Source organism: Nilaparvata lugens, chromosome 6, assembly GCF_014356525.2.
Source record: "Nilaparvata lugens isolate BPH chromosome 6, ASM1435652v1, whole genome shotgun sequence".
In the NCBI taxonomy this organism is placed as follows: domain Eukaryota; kingdom Metazoa; phylum Arthropoda; class Insecta; order Hemiptera; family Delphacidae; genus Nilaparvata; species Nilaparvata lugens.
In genome coordinates, this window is record NC_052509.1 from 16,884,751 (window position 1) to 16,908,485 (window position 23,735).

The 23,735-nt window shown below is 35.9% G+C and overlaps 1 protein-coding gene across 1 annotated transcript; it reads right to left on the reverse strand.

The window, feature by feature from the left end:
• Window positions 1–475: 475 nt before the first annotated feature.
• LOC111054513 (protein MCM10 homolog) lies at window positions 476–23,672 on the reverse strand. The gene is made up of 12 exons (XM_022341557.2): window positions 23,510–23,672; window positions 13,411–14,003; window positions 12,802–12,982; window positions 10,972–11,126; window positions 9,796–9,888; window positions 9,307–9,475; window positions 7,753–7,988; window positions 6,096–6,615; window positions 4,945–5,059; window positions 3,752–3,960; window positions 2,528–2,719; window positions 476–2,265 (listed from the first exon to the last, which is right to left on the reverse strand). The coding sequence occupies exons 2-12, from the start codon at window positions 13,929–13,931 to the stop codon at window positions 2,155–2,157; spliced, it is 2,502 nt and encodes an 833-aa protein (XP_022197249.1). The 5' UTR covers window positions 13,932–14,003; window positions 23,510–23,672; the 3' UTR covers window positions 476–2,154.
• Between the last annotated feature and the right edge of the window lie 63 nt (window positions 23,673–23,735).

The following is a 23,735-nucleotide window of genomic DNA, read 5'->3' on the forward strand; positions in this document are numbered from 1 at the left end:
GTACAGCTCACTGCTGTTTTTAAGGAGCGAAATTCGCAGTTTGTAGGGGAGAAGAGTTGCACACATACAACACTAGAAGGCGAGGTAATATTGATACGCCAGACTAGCGAGGACGCACCATTTTTAACCAATGAGGACTCTGAAGATTTTCATTCAACAAACTACCACAGCAAGGATTCATGAGATGGAGATTGGGGTTTCCGTAGACTCCTGCTGGAGAAACTACTCAATTACCCCCCACTATTAACTAAGAGAGGACGTGATAGACGACCTCATTCAACAATTTTGAGACGGCTCCATACCAGGTTTAATGGGAGTATGCGACTGCAAGTTACAAGTGAACAAACTATCTACGGCCAACGGTCATTTCAGTTGGTATTTTAATGTGTTTTTTTACCTTCTGACTAATCCTATTCGGTGACCGCCGTTCATGGATTGAAACTACTGAATTGAATTGAGTAAAATAAATTAGTCCTTTTATTAACAACTGGTTTTATTATAACAAAACAATACAAAATGACATAATATGCAATATTACAAAAGCTAAACCATGAAAAACCATAGAAATATAAAACAATAATAGATTATTAGAATACTGCAACTGAAAACAGCAAGTTAGGCACTTCAAACCATCGTGCTGATAAGTAGAATGAAACTATTAGAAAGTCATATTATAAATATTATTTGTAAATTTTGAAAAATCCCCCAAACAACTGTACTCTGACTATTTAGCTTGTAGAGTTTATATTCTAACGCGATTGTGTTCAAAATAAGGATGTCAACATTCACATAAAAATGAATAGTTTTCAAAATCTTCACTAACATAATAATAAATTTATTTTTTATATTTCATTCGTTTGTGAGGACAGTACTTTTGTTAAATTGACGACCAAACTGGACTTTTATTGCCTAAAAGCAATGCATAATGTCCACATCATGGATAGAATCATAATAATAATATAAACACTTGCTAAGCTACCGTACATGAATTTTCTTCACACCTGTTAAAGCTGGATTATCACAAAACAATGAAATTATAATTCCCATGCGTTCTAATAGAATTATTCATACTTGCTCGGCCGGACTGAATAGTAATAATCCAATCAGAACTTATGGGAATTATATTTTCACTGTAATCAGAACTTATGGGAATTATATTTTCACTGTTGTGTGGGAATCCACACGTTGTGACGGAAAGTAAGTGTCTATATTGCTTTTAGGTAATAAAAGATTAGTTTGGTCGTCAATTTAACAAAAGTATGGTATTCACAAACGAATGAAATATTAACAATAAATTTATTATTCCCGGTAGTGAAGAAATTGGAAACTATTCATTTTCCTGAGCAAGGATGAATAATCCCATTAGAACTTATGAGAGTTATATTTTCACTGTCACTGTAGTGTGGGAATCCAGCTTTAGTAAGGTTACTATAAAATATCATTTAAATAAAATAAAATATTAATTGTAATAGATTTAAGAACTTTAAAAAAGCCTTGCGGGAAAAACTACGTAACACATTATACAATTTTTTTTCAAAGTTAAGGAAATTTTACTTTCATGTAGTAGATGTAGTAGTAACCCATTTAAACTCACTCAACAGACAAAGTTGGCCAAACAAAGAACTTCCAAAATGTCAATTTTTGCATTGGTCTATAAATTGAACAATGATGTTATCTTGAAACTTACTTGTCTTGTCAGTCAAATTACCATTTGCCACTTGATTTCCAATCAAACATTTTATAGCTTTATATGATTTTAGTTTAAAAACAGAATTCAATTTTCTTCGTTTGCAATTGCCTATCGCTAATAACAAAGTACTAGGAAAATACCAGACATCTGTTAGCATGATCATCTTACTTAAGAGGCGTTAATTGAATAGGCCTATATTGAATTTGATGAACAGGGGTTTAAAACTTTAAAATAGGTAAAATAAAAATTCTAGCAATAGATGTGAACATAAAATAAAAAACAATATATGACAAGAGAAAAGAGATTACAGAATAACAGTAGAATTGTGATTACCAGAAATTACTAAGAAATAATGTGGAATACGTTGAAAAACAAAAAGTTATGAAATTCAGTCACAATAATACACATTTCAGTCGAAAAATTGAGCAATAGTAGTGGTCAAACCCTTTCAATTGTACAATTATTCATTCAGGAACAAGCAAGTTGAGATTCCCATTACACTCAACCGAATTCATAAACTTTTGCTCTCCACCTCGAATACTCAGCTGGTTCAAATTGACCATTGTCTTCTTTTCCTGTAAATTGAAAAAAAAAACAGAAGATGTGAATCAATAGAAGCAAACAGAAAATAGTTCATCAGTCATCGAAATATTATACAGAGTGAGTATTCTATAGTCAATAATTTAGTGAAATAGAATTTGTAATTCGAATTGGAACTCTTTCAATAGAGTGAAGCCCTGCTTCCAAAGAATTTTTGCTTTGCTGTCCAAAAAGAGAATACTCCCATAAGATCCAAAGGTATTATATTACTGTTTGTGTATGGAAATAGGTACTTACAGACATCATAGCAGCCCTGATCCAGTTGGAGCCGCCGCAATTGGCACAGGAGACGAGTGGAATGATGTCGAGTGAGATGGTGCGATGGCTGCAGTTGTTGCAGCGGAAGAAGCGCTTAGTGGCATCCACCACCTTCAGTCGGTGTCCTTCCGACTTGCACAGGTCTGATGCCGAGAACCACGTGTATTTGCACTGAAAATTTAACATAATTAAACCATTAATATTCACATGAAGTGGTTACACGGGATACAGGTATTGTAGATTTGCTGCACTAATCAAACAATGAAAAATATCAATAAATCCGGATATGCATTGTTACCGAGAAATATATGGCGGAATCTTACATACTGTATATTGACAATTCACTGGTCACTGGACTGCGGCGAACATGACATAAGTAAATAACATATTTTAATTGGTAATTTTAAATTTGGAGACTTGATTTTTGTTGAAAATGGTTGTGTACTGCCGCTACAAACATCCAACTTGTTTAATTAAATTACAAATCAAACGCAAATGATATGCAACCGAATTCAACAAGCCACTAAATAATTTATTTCATATGAGTAGAGCAAGTTCTTAAAATATTCGAAACAAAATAAATCCATTCATTTTTTCATGTACAAATATCAGGAAAACTGTTCCTCATATAGTTTGACAGAATAATATTGTCCGTAGATTCATTCAATACTAGATTTCAATTATTATAATAACCTATTCCTACCAGCCGGCCTTGAAACTCCGACACCAGACCTGAACCAGCCAGGTCACTCGATATTATTATTATTACCAGCCGGCCAGGATAGCTGGTACGACTAAGGCATTGCACCTTTCAGTCTACTGGCGCTAGCTGGTCTTGGGTTTGAATACCGCCGGTAGGCATGAACGTTTGATCATCACATCAAACTTTCCATTACCCACGCACAAGCAAAAAGCTCATGTGGACATCACCCGCAATAAAAACATCAAGAACGTTGAAATAAGCAAGCGTTTGTATTGAAAGCATTTAAGCTTGCTAGGAGTTTTATAAAGCTAAAGAAGTTTTATAAAATTAAATAAAATGTATTGCATAACGAAAATTCCAACTTCGAAGAATCTTTCAAGTTCCAGAATCTATTGACAAACTATGTAAAACCATTCGAATATATTAGTTATTCAAAATATAGTTATTTATGTAGTTAGAACTTAGAATATAGTAATAATAGTTCTTTAAAACTGACTCACATTAAGGCATCTGACAGCTTTGCAGGGTAGCTTGTAAGTGGACAGCATCTTCTCCTCCATCTCTTCTTTCTTGTTCATCTTTTCGAAATAGTTATTGAACTTTTCTTCATCGGCTTTATCCAGAAGGTCGGTGTGCTTTGAAGTTTTGTTCATCAGCTCAATGAATCGAGCCGGTAAGGACGATTGCGTCGTTTCTTTTTCTGCCGACTCTGCAATAAAATTAACAAATTGAATTGTTTATTCCATTTGAGGCCATTGAAACATGTTTAATGGTTACTTTATTTCTTTGAATAAATAACCGTTTATGATATTAAATCCACTGACTTAGCAACTTACTTTGGATTTGGATAAGAATAAAATATCTAATATTTAAAATGAAGAATATAATATACCAGTTGATATTAGGTGGAATATTGTCTTTTAAAACGTGTAGGGCATATGTGTATAAGGTCCAATGGCCTATCCAAATGCGAATAATTTTCAGTAGATAGATGGTATTTCAAAACAAAGTAATATAGTATTAATGTTAATGTAAAACTTGAATTTCAAAAACGCATAAAGTTAAAATGCACTTACTATTAGTAGTGACGATAGTTTCGACCTGGTGTGTCACTACTAATAGTAAGTGCATTTTAACTTTATGGATTTTTGAAATTCAAGTTTTATTTCAATACAGTAGTGAAAAAGTATGGATATGCAACACAGTAATGTTAATGTGGTTATTTGTGAAATTTGATTCAGAGTGGCAAATTTCTTTATTCAAATTTCGTTTTTATTTACTAGGTATTGGAAAGTAGTAGAACAGTAGCAATAGTGTGGTAGTTTTTCAAAATAATGTATATTAAAAAATTCCAGGGGACTTGCTCCAACTTATTGGTCTCACAGCTGTGAATTGATATATCTTTGGTACTGCAACAGGAAAGAGTATGATCGCGAGACCTTGATTAAGCAATAAAGCTTGAATTCCTAGAATGGGAATAATGTGAAACAATAAAATACGTAAATGACTTCCTCAAATATTGGACTGATGTACCTCGAAAAAAGATTTTCAAATTTCATTTCAGGTTTTAATTTTATCGATTTGAAGTCATTCAATTCATCAATAATTATGTTGATTTGAAATATTGTTAATTTATTATAATATAATGAATTTGATACTATTAATCTATATTGGAATGTGTAGAAAAATTCACCTTCTTTGTCATCTGGGAAAGAGCGCTTCTTGGGTGGAGCAGTTTTGTCCCTGACTTCGTTTGGATCCACTTTTTTAATTGGCCCTTTATTTTTTACGTAATTCAACGCTGTTATCTGCAATATAAAAAAGGACATTGTTATAATGATGCATAAAAAAATAACCAATAGACACTATACAGTACTTTACTGAAAAGGATAAAATTAACCAAAATCGAGAAATGAATTCTTAGCAAGTTATAACAGACATCAATTAATTGTACACAAAGAAAAAGCAATTAAATGATGTCAGCTCAAAGCTGTTCATCTCAAGACTCTTATGAACAGTATTTCTAGTTACAACAACAGAATATCTAGATTCTAGAGAATAGAGACCTAAGAACCTTAAACTGCTACATAAAAGCGATCTACCGCACCTCAAAAAACTTTATAGGAAAGAATTATCAGTACCTTGTTTTAATAAGAATTGGATTTTCTGAGACAGTTTTTCACTCTTCTTCAATATTGTGTTGTAATTTTTTCCAATTTTGCACATTCACTCTATAAAATAATTCAAAATAGTAATTATTGAATAATAAAATGTCCAATAAATATGTACTAACGTTACTCATTATCAATTAACTATTAAAAAAATCATATTACAAACTAAAATATGACAGCTTTGTTGTCATGTTGTCAATGGAGAATATAGTTTAAATTTACTAATAAAATAGAACTACTGTACATATTATAAACATCCTGAAATGCCTATTGCAACATAATTTCAATTATGTTTAGTGTTAAGTTGTGTGATTTTTATGTATAATGACAGTACCTGTAAAATAGCTTATTATAATGTGTTTTGTGCAATAAATGAAATTTGAATTCATTAAAATGATTAAAGCTTCATATCAGATATACAGAGATAACTTGGGAAATTTGGGAATAGAACAGTCTTGGTCTAGGCCTGTTGCTCTCGCCCAGTCATATCTTTATTCGATTTGTAATTGTATTGATGAATGAATGGATAAATTAGAATCAAAGCTATTTGCCACTAAAGAAGGCGGTGGTAACCGACTACTCTGATGCTCTATGATTCCCACTGACTCTATAATAAAGGTGAATCTCACTATAGTTGACAACAACCAAATTTAATAAGACTTTATGACTTTACCTTGGCTCGTTCTCGATCCCTCCTCGTAACCGGAATCGAAAGATCGATCATGACAGGCCCCGAACACGTGAGAGTGGGCTTTCCTGGCACATCACATTTCTTCAGAAGCATCTGTTTCGATCCGCTCACTTTCCTGTTCACACCTGGGGACCGATTCACCGACAGATTATCCAGTGACAGCTTTTTATTGGCAAAAAACTCGCTCAACGATTCTCTAGAGAACTCACATTTCTCAGAAGCTTTACGCTTCTCTTCCATTTCTTTTTCGGCTTCCATAATCTTTCGCCTACTTTCCAGTACATTTTTCGCACTCATGTTGGTGTCAATTGTCTCTTCGAATTTGCCGCTTAATTTTCTCGATACGTTGTTGAGTGATTCTTTTGAAAACAACTTGGGTCTTGTTTTGTCCGAATTGATACCATTCTCCTTGTTCTTCGGAGAGGATCTTAATTTGGAATTTCTGTTAGTTGAGGTTTTCTTATCTGAATCCTTTGCATCGTAGTCACTTGCCTTCTTCTCTCTGAAATTCATTAAAACGACATGAGAATGAGAAATTTCATGAATCAAAATTATGATGATACTCATAAAATATTATAGCTGCAATCATCGTTTGAAGAATCATGAATATTTTTATATTTTATGTTTAGAATTCCATCATTTTAATCATAACTGCGAATCCTTACAAATTCATTTGCAAAGAAACTACAGCACTGATTTCTTATTTATTTTTCACATGAATCAAACCAAACGTTTACTGTCACAAATTTAATTTATTTATAATTCATAAATCTAGCATTGTTATAAGTTCTATATTATTAAGTCAAATTGATTACAGGGTTTGTTTTATTTTCATATAATTAAATTTAGTGAAATTAAGTTTAAAATTAAAAATGTATCATTTTTAAATGCTGATATTTTTGTTGTATTTTTGGAGGAAATAAATTTGATTTGAAACTGAAAATAGTCAGTTGTATGAAAATTTCGTTGGTGGTCCGCCTCACATAGTACCTGTACAATTTCACTCGAAATTGGACAAAAATCATGAAGTGTAAACATAACCTATTTTTGGACAATTTCTATCTAAATTTGGGAAAGGAACAGTTTTGGGCTTTAAACCTGTTGTTCCTTTCCCAATCATTCATAGTTGAGAATGATATTGTAGCCTATGTATCAATGTATAAATAAATAATAAATCAAATTACCAATGTTTTTATTTTCAATTTAGAACTTGCTGTAGCATTGCAATTATAACTTGTCCAGCAATGACTTTCTATGGTATGTGGAAAGGATAGTCTGGTCGTTTAGGAAAACTTATAGAAGTAAAGAACGTAATTTTGAACACTGTTCTCAGAGATGTAGTAGAATCGTTTCATAATAATAAAACAACAATATGTTGTGTTATCTACCAAAAATAACGCTATCCAAGTAGCAAAGACAAAATATATTTGCTTTATTTAAAAAAAATTGTTTCTTTATGGAACAAAACTCAAATCAGCCATTAAAGTTTGACTTTATTGATTATTGTAGCTCGACTATTAACAACAGATATTGTATAGCTTTATTGACTAAAGCTACTACTGTATTTTAAAAGCTTGACTATTTTTGTTCAAAATGTTTAGAATCTAGAAAAACATGAGCTTTTTCTGTAGCAACTGACCCAGTAGTATCATTGAGCTTGGCCAACAGCTCGGCATCCTTGATCTTTTTGAATCTGGTGAACTCAATGCTGGGACCGGCGCTCGATCCAGCAGCAGGCGTGACGTCATTCGAAACAAACTTGGACTGGCCGCTGCATCCGCCGAACAAGTCCCGCAATCTGTTCTTGTCTTTCTCGATTGTCTTCTTCGATTGTTTGCTTTTAATGGCCGAGAAACTTTGTCCCGCGTAGAACACCTAAAAAACACAAATAACAGAGAAAATTCATACAAAAAGCAATCCAATACTACAATAAACAATAGGTTATGAGTATGTTTTTTTTTGTTTAATTTTCGTCACATAACACTACAGAATCAAGCAAAGCTTGGTAGTATAGGACACGTCAAAAGTATTGAGTACAGTACTCAAAAACAAGTAATTATAAAAGAGAAAAAAATCAGAACATACACGAGGAGTTGAAAATATGCTTGCAAAAGAAAAATGCTTACACGTGTCAACAGTTTAAGCTTTCCTCTAAACTGTACGGAGATGCATCGATAAATTTAGCTTTTATTGCATTCTTAAACCTTTCGGAGTTCTCAATACATTTTATTTCAGTAGGAAGAGAGTTATAAGCTCTTAATCCGCTATAATGTGGCCCTTTCTCAAAGCTTGCTGTTCTGTGTTGCGGGTACTGAAGATGAACTATCTGGGTTCTAGTATTGTAACTATGATGGATATGACTCTCTCTCTCAGATAAAAAACATGAATAAAGAAAAGCAAGTTAGGCTATCAAATGCTCGTAATGTAATGAGCAGAGGCGAATAAATGAATGCATCGATCATGAATGTTAATAAACAAGAACAATTTACACTATCCAATGATGTTAAACGTACTACAATTGAAATTATTGAGATAGATAGTACAAAAATGTACAGTAATAGGGTATTTCAACGATATATTTTGTTGAAATTTTTCTCTGTAAATAGAATATTTGAGTGGTGATCGATCGTTAAATAATAAATTGTGGAAACGTGAAATATGTTTATGAATAAAACTTAGTGCATACAATTGAAATTATCTATTTTAATCAAGTAAGCATCGACAGATGATTACTGAGGAAATCTAGAATAAGAATAGGTGGTCATAAAAAATTAAATTACAATAGGTTTTGCAATTTTTCTGATACAGGATGATTTCCCATACATGTATTATACCTTTGGGCTTTGTTGTTCTAGATTATATATGATTATTGTAAATTGAGATTCTTTTTATGTAAACTTAAGGAGTAATAAAGAAGTAAATAAAATAACAAAATAAAATATAAAATATTTAGACACTAATATTACTTATAATGTATGATTAAATATAGATTCAATAAAAATTATGAATAAATGGAATGACTTTTTATTTGATGACGTGACGAAGTTTGGGCAGTATAGTTCACTCTACCACTTAACAACGAATAAATAAATATAATATAGGAACAATAATGATTGTAAACTTGTGAATATTCAATAGGGTTCTTGCCTCGTTATATTTCTGGCGTACAAGTCGATTTGAATTAATGAATCACCTCGTTTTTTCCGAGAACTTTGTTGCGTAGTTTCTGAAGGCCGCCAGAGGTGGGCGATTGCAGATCAGATCGGTTGCTGAACTTCTTGTACTCCTTCTCTACGTGATATATGCACACCTCACAGCTGCTCTTGTTCACAAACATCGTGCAACGATCACCATTGTTCTTTCTGCAACCACAACAAAACAACTCATAAATTATAATATAAAGACTAACATACACAATATAAATAAATTATACATCCCCTTGCTAATTCATGCAAGTAAATTAAAAAACACAAAACGAAAATTCATGGAGATTAAGTATTTGCAACAATTGATGATGAGAAGAAAGAAAATTATTATTAAAACAGGAAGTGACAGGAAATTGAGTAATTTGGCGAGGCAGAACATTTGAAAGGATCACTCTTCCAATGAAAACCACAGAAATGAATGAATAAATAACTTCAACATTACATTCCCATTAACAACAATAAACACTTGTACGAACCTTGCTTTGCATATCCCGAAATCTTTTGACTGACCAATCACCATGACCTGGTCAGCAGAGTACACCGACAAACAGGCCTCCACATTATCACGTCTACAAAAAGCAAAAAACCAACAATAATGTAATATTATACTTCTCATAAATAAAATTTCTACATTTCTACAGCAAGTCCTGATGAAAATCGTTAGAGCTAAGAAAGCGAGTTCAACATTCTTATACATTGATGAGATTATGACATTTCTTGATAGTCCATACATCTTTCTAATATTATTAATTAATATCTCCCGACAATGCCTATCCAACATTCTTAATACATTAGTGAAATACATTTCTTGATAGTCCATACATCTTTCTATTGTCCATATACACTATTGAACGTTATAACATAAAATTTGTTCAACTTCCAATAAAGCAATTGTATCTGCCACAATGCATTATTGACATAGAAAAACATGTAGCCTAGGTGAGTAATAATATAATTCAGGCAAGCTAAAAATGCAAACCCTTTTTAAGAATGGGTATTAAAAATATACCGGTATAAAAAGCCATTCGCTTGGGAATCATGATAATACTATAAAATAAGACATTAAAATATTTTCAGTGGAAAAATAATGAGAGAAAGTTCAGTGAATGCGCATCTGTCAATGAATTGTGAAAGAGATCACCTAGTTTTTTCATACTTTTGTTCAGTTCAGATTCCAATTCTAGTTTTAACAATCATAACTAACCTAATCGCCATACGCTCATTTAGTGCACTACAGCCCGATAATGACATTCTAAGAACTCAGATAGGAAACTCAATGAAGCTTGCAAAATTTATAAGAAGCAAAGCAAGCGAGTTCCCATGTTTTCATTAAACTAATTACACAGCAAAAGAGTAATATTGTGATGGAAGATAGTGAATGAGATAAAGATTCAGATCGCAGCTGATCAATTTCAGGGCCTCTGACAAAACCTAACGACTGCTTTTTAGGCAGCAGGGACCGACGGTTTAACGTGCCCATCCGATTCAGTTAGATTCAAGACTCACAACTGTGAGGAGGACGCAATCATTCAATGAGATTTTTTCTCGAAGATTCCCCAGATAGTAAATAATTTATCTCATACACCACCAAATAATCTTGCCTTTAGTCTACCTAATGTTACTTATTGATTGAGGAAGAAGCGATAACTTACTGACTTTGATCCATGACAGTAGGATTTAGAACCCCGATTACTGTGCCGACTGGACGTTTCCAAAGTTGAGTGTAAGCATTTCCAAACAAAAACAAGGACGCTGTTTTTAAACCCATCCTCAAATCACTTATAGTCCAAACACAAAAGTTATTTCCCTGGAACACGTTGATGAAATTCATGAAATTTACAAACATGAAGAAGTAAACATTTAAATTGTAATAGACTGAAAGTAAGTTGATATTGTTACTGGAAATGGATAAGAATTATATGGACATTAAAGTACAAAGTGAAAGGTATTTGCAGCTTGAGTAAGACTAAGTTCTATCCAATATAAAAGTTGGCAATCAAAAGAATAACAAGGCCTTTTAATCTGGTCCATCTAGTTCCCCATACAACGCCCAAGATTTTTACTTTCCTTGCCCTACTACCATAGGTAAGGAAAGTATTGCTTTCCAAAAAAATTAAGGTACCCCAATTTCAAGTTTTCTATACGTTTCAAGGTCCCCTGAGTCCAAAAACATGATTTTTGGGTGTTGGTCTGTGTGTGTATGTCGGTGAACACGATAACTCCATTCCTGATTAACCGATTGACTTGAAATGTTAAACTTAAAAGCCTTATACCATGAGGACCCGACAAAAATAAATTCAAGATGGCGGATAATTACTAAAAAACCATGTTTTTCACGGTTTTCTCGAAAAAGGCTCTAACGATTTTCTTCAAATTTATACCATGGATAGCTATTTATAAGCCCTATCAACTGACATGAGTCTCATTTCTGGGAAAATTGCAGGAGCTCCATAATATTCTTGAGAAAAATGGCGGATAATTACTAAAAAACCATGTTTTTCACGATTTTCTCAAAAATGACTTGACTGATTCATTTCAAATTCATACCCTGTATAGTTATTTATCAGCTCTATCAACTGGCATGAGTCTTTTCCTTGGAAACTAATGGGGTCCACCCCATCATTGAGAAATGGACTTTGTAAACTCCTTCTCGTGCATGAGGTAGGTAGGTAGAGCAGTTTATAAAAAGAACACATAGTCGAGATTTTCATCTGTAGAACAGCTGTTTTGAAGACTTTCAAAAAAATCATCGAATTTCACAATTTACACAAAGGAAAATGTACTCTGAAAACAATTATATATACACATATACAGTAGTCTGATAGTAATTTCAAATATGTTGCCGCCAATCGTCATTATGTTATTCCTCTAAATTATTCTCGTTTAAGAATGAGGCTCGCAGTTCAATGAGCAAGGAAAGTTGTGTGAGTGTACCACACCAGATTTTTACATTCACTTTGATGACTCAAATATGTTTTATAGTGTAGACAAGTGATAGTTGAAGACATGACTTTAATCTCAATGTGATTTCTGTCAACTACTGTCTATCATTACTGTTTTGCCGGGTTAAAGTGTGAGAACGGCACAGTATGAGAGACTACCAGCGCCACATAGCTTCATGAAAAAGAACTACTAGGACTATAGGCTTGAGTTAACAGTGAAATTTTGAACATAAACGGCCTATAACATGGGATATCTACTTATGCTATCCTTTCTCTATGGTAGTAGGGCACTATATGTGTTCCAGTAGCAAGTTACAAGTAGAATGGTTATGAAGAACAAATAAGACGTTTTTACTCTCATGTAATGAAAATAGTAAAATCCCTACTGTGTGCTAATCGTATAAAATTCGTGTCATTGCTAATCGTAAAAGTCGTAATCGTTGGTAAGTCAACCGGTCGACATGTCTAGTGTCGCAGTGCCGGCTAGAAATCGGCGAGTGTGAAAACGGCCATTAGGTGACATTTAAATAGATAACTTACTTTTTTCGATTCCTTAGCAGCCGATTTGGCGACGACAACACCAATTACGATCCAGTCTTTGTTGACCATCTCGCTGTCTTTTCTAGCTATTCGTTCGGTGTGATATTTCAATTTCACGAAATGCACATACGTCCGACCTGCCATCTTCTCGAAAAGCGATCCAGCCTGTACTAATGGATTTCTATTGTAGAAGAAAACAAAAATGAATAATTAAAATGAAATTCTAATAAAAATACTGTGTAACAACTATTTTGCATTATCTCATTCGTGGTTTCTACAGGAAACCGAGTAAGAAATATGAAGGACAGTCCGTAAATAAATTGTTTCTTTATAAATGTAGGTGGAGGAAAAATATAGTGTGCATCACCGGACAAAAGTGATTTTTCTCCATCAGGAAAATTGTTTCTCTTGGCTTCGCCTTGGGCAACAAACATTCCACTTCATGGAAGTGGAAAAGTCGTACTTTTCACAGTTTTATTGCACCTGTACCAATTCAATAAAAATTTCAAGAGCAAATGAATTAGAAAGCCCTGAATAAGTAATTCGTGTAAAAAACGGAATACCTTGGAATGTGATATGATAAAAATGAGAGAACTTGAAGTTACTTACACAATATTGAGGCCTATTGTAGACACAAATGAATCACCGGACGGTTTTACAGATGATGATGTTTTCAAAATTACTTTCTCAGTAGAGGTCTTACTTTTCCATGAAGTATTCTTGAAAAGACTTGATAACGATCCACTTTTGCTATTTTCATCCTCTTTTAGTTTATTATTGACAAACTGACCAAACTCGTTGTACTTTTTTTCGGACGGATTTCGATTGTCTTCATCTTCGGAATCATCTGTATCACCATTGTGAATGAGACTTTTTTCTGGAACTGCCTTCTTACATTCATTACTAGTTTGCTTTTTTGTCAACTGCGCGTTAACTGTAGGTTTCTTTGTAATGGGGCTTTCGGCTACTTGTGTCTCTTCTGCTAGAAAATTGAAATCTTTCAACTGCTTAGATTTACTAGAAGATGGAGTGAGCAACGTCTCACCATTGGCTACTTTGTCATACTTTTCCGCTTCTTCAAATGCGTTGTCAATAAATTCATCGAGAAAATCCAAGCCATCATCGTCCATTATTATTGAAAGTTTAGTTCAGTTGACTTCGATATCCTATCCAAAGAAGAGAAGTTTGTCATCTGAGCCAATCTGTAAAAAAGAAATGAAATAGTTAAACAACCTAGAATGTATTTTTATATTTCTTGAACAATTTAAATTTTTATAAATGTAGATAAACCGAAAAAGTAGTTTAGAAATATCTGTCATGATTGAATACATTGAAAAATATTTCTCATGTTCTAATATCAGCTATGATGTTAGGAAAACCAACCAGCTATGATTTGATTTTTATCAAGTCCCCCAAACGACGTTACAGTAGGCACATTAATTGTTAATCAAGTAGAATAATATATAACAATTGTATAATATTGACTGTTGTGGAACAATCAATCACAACTTGAAACATATTCAATTAATTCAATAATCGAATCAATCAAAAATTTTATTCAATTCAACACAAAATACATAAAGGAAATCAAAATACAAAAAATCACAATAAAAAAAGTAAAATATTAGTTCTCTAATCTAGCAACTAGTAAGGTGTAATGATGATGGTGTCATGAAATATGCTGATGGTGTACGTGTACCTAGCCGCAAGACAATAATTGTATTAAAGACTGTGGTATCTTATACCTAATACCTTCTACTTTCCCCACACTTGTGAGATTGATGGTGCCATAAAACTCAATACACAACAACAATCCAGTGACCGCTTTTAGTAAAATTTAAATTTATCACTCATACATTAATTTACAGTGTAATACACTGAGTGCCTTGTCACTCAGCACCTTCCTAACGGTTCTCTTGAAGGCGACCTCATCCAGCTACTTCACACCAGGAGGCAGCTTGTTTAATAATTTCAGGGCAGAAATCCTGTAACTGGCCTGTGATCGGTTGAGGCGTCTCCTCGGGACATCCAACAGCTCACGGTGCCTGATGTTGTGGTAGTGAATGTTACTACAGGCAGCCAGAGTATTCTGCATCCTCTTCACACACACCAAGCACAGGAGAATGTAATGGCTGATGACCGTCAGTACATCAAGGCGAGCAAAGATGCGCTTGCAGTGGGCAAGATGGTCGCTGCCTAATATGATTCTCACAGCCCTCTTTTGCTGCCCCAGGACAACAGCCCCTACCGAGTGACCTCACAGGAGCAATTCACAGGTGATGTGGCAATGGAACACACAGAGCATGATACATCATCATAAGATACCTCTCAGTCACCAGGCCCCTCATCTTGAGCAGGAGGAAGCAAATGAGGGTGAATCGGCTGGTCATCTGCTATATATGGGACTGCTCCAGCTGAGTTTGCAGTCAAAGACAAAACCAAGCAGCTTCACTGGATCCTGAGGGTCACACAGTTCTCGTGTTCCTTTAGGTCTTGTCCGAATTTAGCTGGAATCGATTAGCCAGGAACCATAAAGTAGCAGATTGAAGATGCTCCGCCGACGCCTCCAAAGCCCGCTCAAACTCAGCACTCAACGACAGTAAAGATGTATCATCCGCGAACATCTGAGAGGAACCGTGGTCGTCAAGATATTATGACTAAGAATAGTGTAGGCCCCAGCACCGATCTCTGAGAGACACCATAAATCACTGTAAGAGTCTGGCACCACCGAGGGAGACAAGCTGGGTCCTTCCACAACGGTAAGAGCCCAAGGAAAGGGCTGCGACCCTTAGACCATACAAACTCAGCTTTCTGAGTAGAATGCTATGGTCCAGACAGTCAAAGGCTTTGGCTCAGATAACACAGAACCAGAGACTCACCATCCTCTAAGAAAGCATCGAAAGATTCTTCCTTTCAACATCATATCAATTAGATCAATGGCATGATTAGGCAGGCAGCCACTATTTCCTGAACTGAACTCACAAAGAAGTCATTGAAATATATTGATTTATAATTTGAAATCAATCAACTCACGAGATCAATATTCTACTATCTCTTCCAGTGAATAATTTAATAGAATCAGCCAAGGTGCCTAGAATAGATTATAGGTACATTGGAATCAACAGTTGCCTCTCTCATTAAGTTTGCATCTGAATAATCAGTCAGCGGTTAGACACCGAAGCGGTAACATGTAGAGAGTGTTTAATAGTATTTAATAGAACAATAGATTTGCTTACACTAGAAAAATAGAGCCGGCTGTGAGTGGAAGTAGTACGCGTGTGCGCGCTCGCGTCCGTGCGTTCGCGTCGCCTGCCGCGGTCGGTCACCTCGCGAAAAACGAACTGGCGAAAAAGAACTGCTGAGCCGTCGTAATAATTATAATATCAATCAGAATGAATGGAAAGGAATGGAAACTAGTTAAGCCTTCGACTTTCTTAGTTCCAGAATTTGAAGAAGTTGAAGATAGCTGCAATTCATCACCACCACCAACAATCACCATGAATGAAGGAGATTCATCTCCAGTAAAATTCATTCAACCAGACCAGCTTAAAACTCCTGCAGAGCAAATACTGTATAATGCATGGAAAGAAGCTGATAATAGGATGCGGGCAGCAGAAAGAAAAAACAACATGATTGAAAAGAAACTAGAAGAACTTCAAATTAAGCTGTGTCAGTTGGAGAGCTGTAACGTCAACTCGGTCCCTGCATCTTCCAACAATTTGAAAGTTGTTAAGAGTAGTAATTCTGATCAACATCAATCAACTCCAATGAGGAAAAATCAACTCAAGAGTGAAAAATCTGCTACAGCTAAAAATACATCGCGTAGTACAGATTACTGCACAGATGAGGAGGAACTTGCCAAGGAGACGGAATGGGTGAGAGTGAAAAATGGGAGATCTAAGAAGAGGAAGCTGAATACTTCGCTTACCCCTCCATCAGAAGGAAAAACAACCAATAAGGGTGAGTCAGTACAGCAACACAAAGTCAAAAAGAGTCCTCCATTACCACCAGTAATAGTGGATGGCATTAAATCATACAATAACTTCCATGAAAAGTTAGTTAAGCTACTGCCAAGTCGTAACTTCAGTGTGAAACTACTTGGAGTGGACAGTTTCAAAATTAACTTAGTAAATGAGGAGGATTATAGATTGCTCACAAAGGAGTTGAATAAAGAGAAGTTTACTTGGCATTCTTATGAGAACAAGCAATCAAGGCCAATCAGAGTTATGGCTAAGAAGCTACATCACTCATGTGAAGCAGAGAATATTGTGGAGGACCTCAAAGATAAAGGGTTCAAAATTCTGAACGCAAGCATAAAGCTTAAATGGAGAACTAAAGAGCCCCTAGATATGTTCATGCTTGAGTTTGAAGCAGGAGAAGATGTAAATAAAATTTACAAAATCACCAACATAATGGGATGCAAGGTAGAAATAGAGGCAATGAAGAAATCAAAGCTCATTGCTCAATGCAAAAGATGCCAAGCTTATGGACACACCCAAAAATATTGCTTTAAAGAGTTTCGTTGTGTCAAATGTGCTGGTAAACACAGCTCGAAGGATTGCACAAAGGCAGCTGGAGAAAAGCCGAAATGTATTCATTGTGGTGAAAATCATCCAGCAAGCTATCGTGGGTGCAGTGTTGCTGTAGATACGAAGCAAAAATATGAAGCCCCACTCAGGACCAATCAAGCAAGTGGATTCGCGCAAGGAGCATTCAACTCAACGCATACCTGTTTCTTCCACCGAAATAGAAACTACGAGATTGTCAGCATTCGATAAACCCTTATCATATGCTGATACTACAAAAAAGGTCTCGATAAGAAGATGAACAAAAATAATCAAGAGGACGGAGTGCTACAAACTTTACAGCTGATACTAACCAAGCTGGAAAAGCAAGAAGCACTATTATCCTCCTTTGAAAAAAGGTTACAGAAACTGGAAAGCAGCACCAACCCGGCTGGGAGCAGAAGGAAGCAATGAACCACACACTGAAAATTATGGCATGGAATGCCAATGGCATTCTCCAGAAGAAGCAAGAACTAGAATTAGTACTCCATAACGACAAAATAGACATCTGCCTTATTTCAGAAACACACATGACAAACCAATCCTATCTCAAACTCAGAGGCTATAGAACATACCATACTACACATCCAAATAATTCAGCAAGGGGAGGTAGTGCAGTGATCGTGAGAGAAACAATACAACACACTGAAGAAAAGGAATACCAAACAGATGGAATTCAAGCTTCTGTTGTATCACTGGAGCTCAAAGGATGCAAAGTGTCATTAGCAGCAATATATAGCCCTCCAAGACATGCACTAAAACATCGAGACTATGTAGAATTCTTCAAACATCTTGGAAGAAGGTTCATCGTAGGAGGAGACTTCAATGCTAAAAATACCCATTGGGGCTCCAGGATAACCACTACAAAGGGTCGAGAACTGTTTAGTGCAATTCAGCAATTCAAATGTGAAGCAATATCAACTGGAAACCCAACATACTGGCCAACAGACATAGGAAAAATTCCAGATCTCATAGACTTTTTCATCATCAAGGACTTCTTCACAAACTACATCAAAATTGAAGACAGCTGTGACTTGACATCAGATCACTCACCAATTATACTCACACTAAGCGAGAGTGTAATAGAACGAGAACCATCTCCATTTCTCTGCAATAGATACACAAACTGGGGACAATTCAGACACATACTGGAGGAAAGCATAGATCTCAATGTACAGCTTAGAAGTAAAGATCAGCTTGAAGCAGAAATTGAGAAATTTGTGACCTCCATTCAGCAAGCAGCCTGGGCAAGTACACCAGAAATAAAAAGGAGGACTCAAGGCAACAACTATCCTTCTGAAATAAAAAATCTTCTATTACAGAAGAGAAGAGCAAGAAGAAAATGGCAAAACACTAGGGATCCAAGAGACAAGACTGTGCTGAACAATTTATCCCAGCAGCTCAGAAGAGAAATAAAAAATCTAAAAAATGAAACATTTTCCAAGTATCTCACTGAGCTGACTAATGAAAAAAGTACTGACTACTCCCTATGGAAAGCTACAAAGTGCATTAAAAAGACTTCAAGCCAAAATGCACCCATTAAAAATGTGGATGGTACGTGGGCTAGAGACAATAAACAAAAATCAGCTAGGTTTGCAAATCATCTGGAGAACATCTTTAAAACTGATGACAGCTATGATGATGATGAACATCTGCCACATACTGTTCAAGAATCAGCGAGGATCACACAAGTCACTGTAATTGAAGTGGAAAATATGATCAAGAGTAGCATCAAAACCAGGAAGGCACCAGGGTTTGATCTCATAACTGGAGATGTATTGAAACAGCTTCCAAGGAAGGCTCTCTTGAAGCTTACATTCCTCATAAATACATCTTTTAGGCTGAGATATGTCCCAGATTACTGGAAAGTTGCAGAAGTCATCATGATTTTAAAGCCTGGAAAAGCACCACATGATGTTACATCTTACAGGCCAATCTCTCTCTTACCTGTAATCTCAAAACTATTTGAAAAACTGCTCTTGAAAAGATTAAAGCCAATTATAGAGAGTAAGAAGTTGATACCAAAACATCAATTTGGATTTAGAGAGAAACACACCACCATAGAGCAAGTCCACAGAATCACCAATTTAATTGAGATGGCTCTTGAAGAGAAGAAAATTTGTAGTGCAGTATTCCTGGATGTTGCCCAAGCATTTGATAAGGTGTGGCATAGAGGCCTATTAGCAAAATTGAGAACTATGCTTCCAGTTGAATACACTGAAATATTGGAGTCATATTTAGTGGGAAGATATTTCAGAGTCAAGCAGGAAGACGCCTATTCAGAGCTAAAAGAAATTGGAGCAGGAGTACCTCAAGGTAGTGTTCTTGGGCCAATTCTATATCTACTGTTTACTAGCGATCTACCTGAGTTGGAAAATGATACAGTTGCAACATTTGCTGATGACACGGCTGTACTAACTCTGGGCGACAACAGTCAGGAATCTATGAGGAAACTTCAAGATGCTGCTGATGAAATCTCCAGTTGGGCTAAACTGTGGAAAATCAAAGTGAATGAGACCAAGTCTGTCCAAGTCAACTTCACAAACAGAAAATGTGAGCAAATTCCCCTAGCCATCAATGGGAAACCTGTTCCATTTGCTAACGAGGCCAAATACCTAGGCATGACTCTGGATGCAAGGTTGCGTTGGAAAGCACATGTGAAGAAGAAGAGAGAAGAACTAGGTATCAGATATAGAAAAATATACTGGTTGATAGGCCGAAATTCTGCTCTTTCAACTTACAACAAGATCCTCATCTACAAGCAAATCCTGAAACCAATATGGATGTATGGAATCCAACTCTGGGGCTGTGCCAGCAAGAGCAACGTTGATGTAATCCAACGATTCCAGAACAAAGTTTTGAGGAACATCGTCGATGCTCCAAGATTCAGCCGAAACGCCGACATTCACAGAGACCTGGGGGTGGAGTTCGTTGCAACAGAGATTGGGCGCTTCGCACGCAAGCATGCAGACAGGATCCAACGGCATGAAAATGAAGAAGTCGCTCAGCTACTTGACAACACACATATGCTGCGCAGATTGAAGCGGACCAAACCCTTCGAGTTGTGTGGTGTTGTGGAGTGAAAATGTCAAAAGCAGAGCAGTGTTGATAGTGTGAATGTGTATATTATGATACATGATACTTTATTTATATATATTACTATTATTATCTATTGTTAATTCCAAGTTAGTTGCTAGAAGTAGTAGTCCTGGTGAGAACTACCTATCTTATTAATATTTAACCCATTATTATATTAGGAAAAAATTGCTCATTAGTCTTTTTAGACTAGATTGCAATGAGATTTGAAAAAAAAAAAAAAAAAAATCTGAATAATCACATTTTCTCGAATTTCGAGCTTATTTTCAATATTAGGTAAAAAATGTTACTGGGCATTAATTGTAGATACCTTTATACCTTCTTCTTCATCCATTACCCACAATTGTAGGATCGATGGCGTCATGTCATGAATAAAACAAATATAACAACAAACACTAAAATGATCAAGATGGCAGTGATCAAGTTCAGATCGAAAAAAAATGTATATCATATGAGGCCTTGCTCTTCAACATAATAGCACTTGAGCCTGATAATATTTGAGACAGGTCATCATTCACATATTCCTGGGCATCGTAATAAGCCCTGGTTCTCAGAAAACCGGTCACAACTCTCTCGAACAAGCTGAGGTCCAACTGCTTCACCCTTGCAGGCAGCCTGTTGAAGTAGAGTAGCGCTGAACTCCTATAGTATACCCGCGATCTCTGGAGGCGCACCCTGGGGACGTCAAACAGCTCTCGATGCCTGGTGTTGTGGTGATGTACATCAGTCCGAGTCAACAAATTTTGTTGATTCTTCTTCACGTACATGAGGCAGAGAAGGAGGAAGTGACTGATTACAGTTAGAATACCCAGCCTAGCAAAAATGGGCTTGCAATGAGCAAGATGTTCGCTTCCAGTAATGATCCTGGCGGCCCGTTTTTGCAGCTTCAGTATGTCCACAACCTTGGCTGAGTGACCCCACATGAGTAGACCGTAGGAGATATGGCAGTGGAAAAGTGCATGATACACCATGACCAGATATGCCTCCGTCACATGTCCCCTCAGCTTGAGCAAAAGGAAACAGATTCGGGACAGTCTCTTGGTCACCTGCTGGATGTGGCTGGCCCAGCTGAGCTTTGAATCCAGCATAAAGCCCAGCAGCTTCACAGGATCCTGATCATGAGGCAGATTACGCGACAAACTGCAGACGATGTTTTGTATCTTGCTCTTATTTAGCTGGAAACGGTTTACCAGGAACCATGAGGTTGAAGACCGCAGATGCTCTGCTGACCTCTCCATCACCTGCTGAAAGTCAATGCCAGACGACAGCAATGATGTATCATCAGCAAACAGGAGAGTTGCACCATTGTCATCCAGATCGTTGATCATCACGATGAACAGGATTGGCCCCAGAATTGAACCCTGAGGTACCCCAAACCTGGCAGGGAGTGCACATGAAACAGCTCCACCTAATGACACCACCTGCGTCCTCCCAGTCAGGTATGACTCCAAGATGTCAAGAGCAGAGTCCATAACCCCATAATAGCGAAGCTTCTTGATTAGTATATGATGGTCCACACAATCAAACGCTCTGCTCAAATCACACAATGTAAGTGCCAGGGACTCACCATCCTCAAACACTGATCCAATCTTCACAGCCACTCGATTCACTGCATCAACAGTCGACCTCCCCCTACGAAAATCAAACTGCATACTTGAGAAAAGGTTGTTTCTCTCAAAAAACTCGTCAATTTGGGGTTTTATGACCGCTTCAACCACCTTTCCAAAGATTGGAGTCATAGATATTGGCCTGAAGCTGTATAGGCTCTGGTGGTCACTCTTCTTATACACAGGAACGGTTCTCGAGGTTTTCAGGAAGTCAGGAAAAATGGCAGATCTCAGGCAGTCATTAACTACTGTAGCAAGGGGGTTCGCAATAACATCCACCACCTCTCTAAGCATGAATACAGACATGCCATACACATCAGGGCTTCAAAGAGATTTTCATGCTCAATCATTTCCACTTAACATTTTTCGTTTAAATTGTATCTCAAGCCTGTTAATTGGAAATCTAAAATCATACTTTGCATAAATGGGGCGGAGCTCCTGAAATTTTTACAGATATGGGTCTTGTGGCAGTTGATAGAGCTTATCAATAACTATTTTAGGTATAAATTTGATCAAAGTTGTTGGAGCCGTTTTTAAAAATCGCAAAAACCCGGTTTTTGATATCATTTTAGCTGCCAACTAAAATTGCATTTAATCGAAATTGTTCGTGTCGGTCCTTAAGTTCCAAATATCAAGTCAATCCTTTAATTGGCAGATGAGATATCGTGTACACAGACATACATACACTCACTCACACTCACGCATACAGACCAATACCTAAAAAACACTTTTTTGGACTCAGGGGACCTTATTGAAACGTATAGAAATTTAGAAACCTTAAATTTTTTGGAAAGCAATATTTTCCTTACCTATGGTAATAGGGCAAGGAAAGTGAAAATCGATAAATAATCTGTAGCAAGTAATCAGAGCTAATTCAGAGTCGTACGGTAGCTTTAAAATTGGATCTAAAGAACTGTCGTTGAGTCATGTCAAGACCATGAAAATGAGGCGACCTGAAAACTTAACTGTGACACCAGACATAAGCCAGGTGACTAGGAGATTGATTTATTTTAATGAATTAGAATATATCTTAAAAGAAAAAAAATACAAATGAAAAACTATGAAGTACCCTACAATTTCTATGTATTCTTTAAAAACATCATTGAATTTATTATAAAGAGTAATCTAGTTTTAACCAATATTACCGGTAATCCATGTAAATAACGTTTTATAATAATTATTCTAGAAAATAGAAGCAATCCGAAACCACCGGGAAGAAACACGTAGGATTATAATAAATGATTCCGTTTGGTACTACAAAGTTAATAGGACATCCATCAGATTTCTTGCCTATTAGAGGTTGATAAATATTTATGAGTTATTCTTAATTACAAAAATAAGTGGCACAATCACTATCAAAAAGGTTTTTAACCTTAAATACAATGGATACGTAATACTTAATTGTTTGTAGAATCTAGAGAAAAATTACATGCGACTTACCCAGAAACTTTGAATCAAGAGTATTTGTATATCTAAGTTGAAATTGTTAACTTACGACACGCATATTATAGAAATTAATTTTTTATTTTACCATCAGTCACAGGGAAATTCTTGAAAATTGAAGCGGGAGAAATGACTGACGATACAAAGTTTTGAGGTTAGTATGTTTTTCGCTGGTGACTTGATTGTTGAGCAAAATACAATAATTTGACAAATAAGAATAATC

Bases quoted from the DNA above. Each gene is read 5' to 3' on its own strand.
- LOC111054513 (XM_022341557.2), bottom strand. From the start codon at position 13,931: ATGGACGATGATGGCTTGGATTTTCTCGATGAATTTATTGACAACGCA. The intron at 9,889-10,971 runs GTAAGTTATCGC...TGCTTTTTGTAG, and splicing joins ACTGTCATGGATCAAAGTCA to ACGTGATAATGTGGAGGCCT. The intron at 2,266-2,527 runs GTAAGTACCTAT...TTCAATTTACAG, and splicing joins TCAGGGCTGCTATGATGTCT to GAAAAGAAGACAATGGTCAA.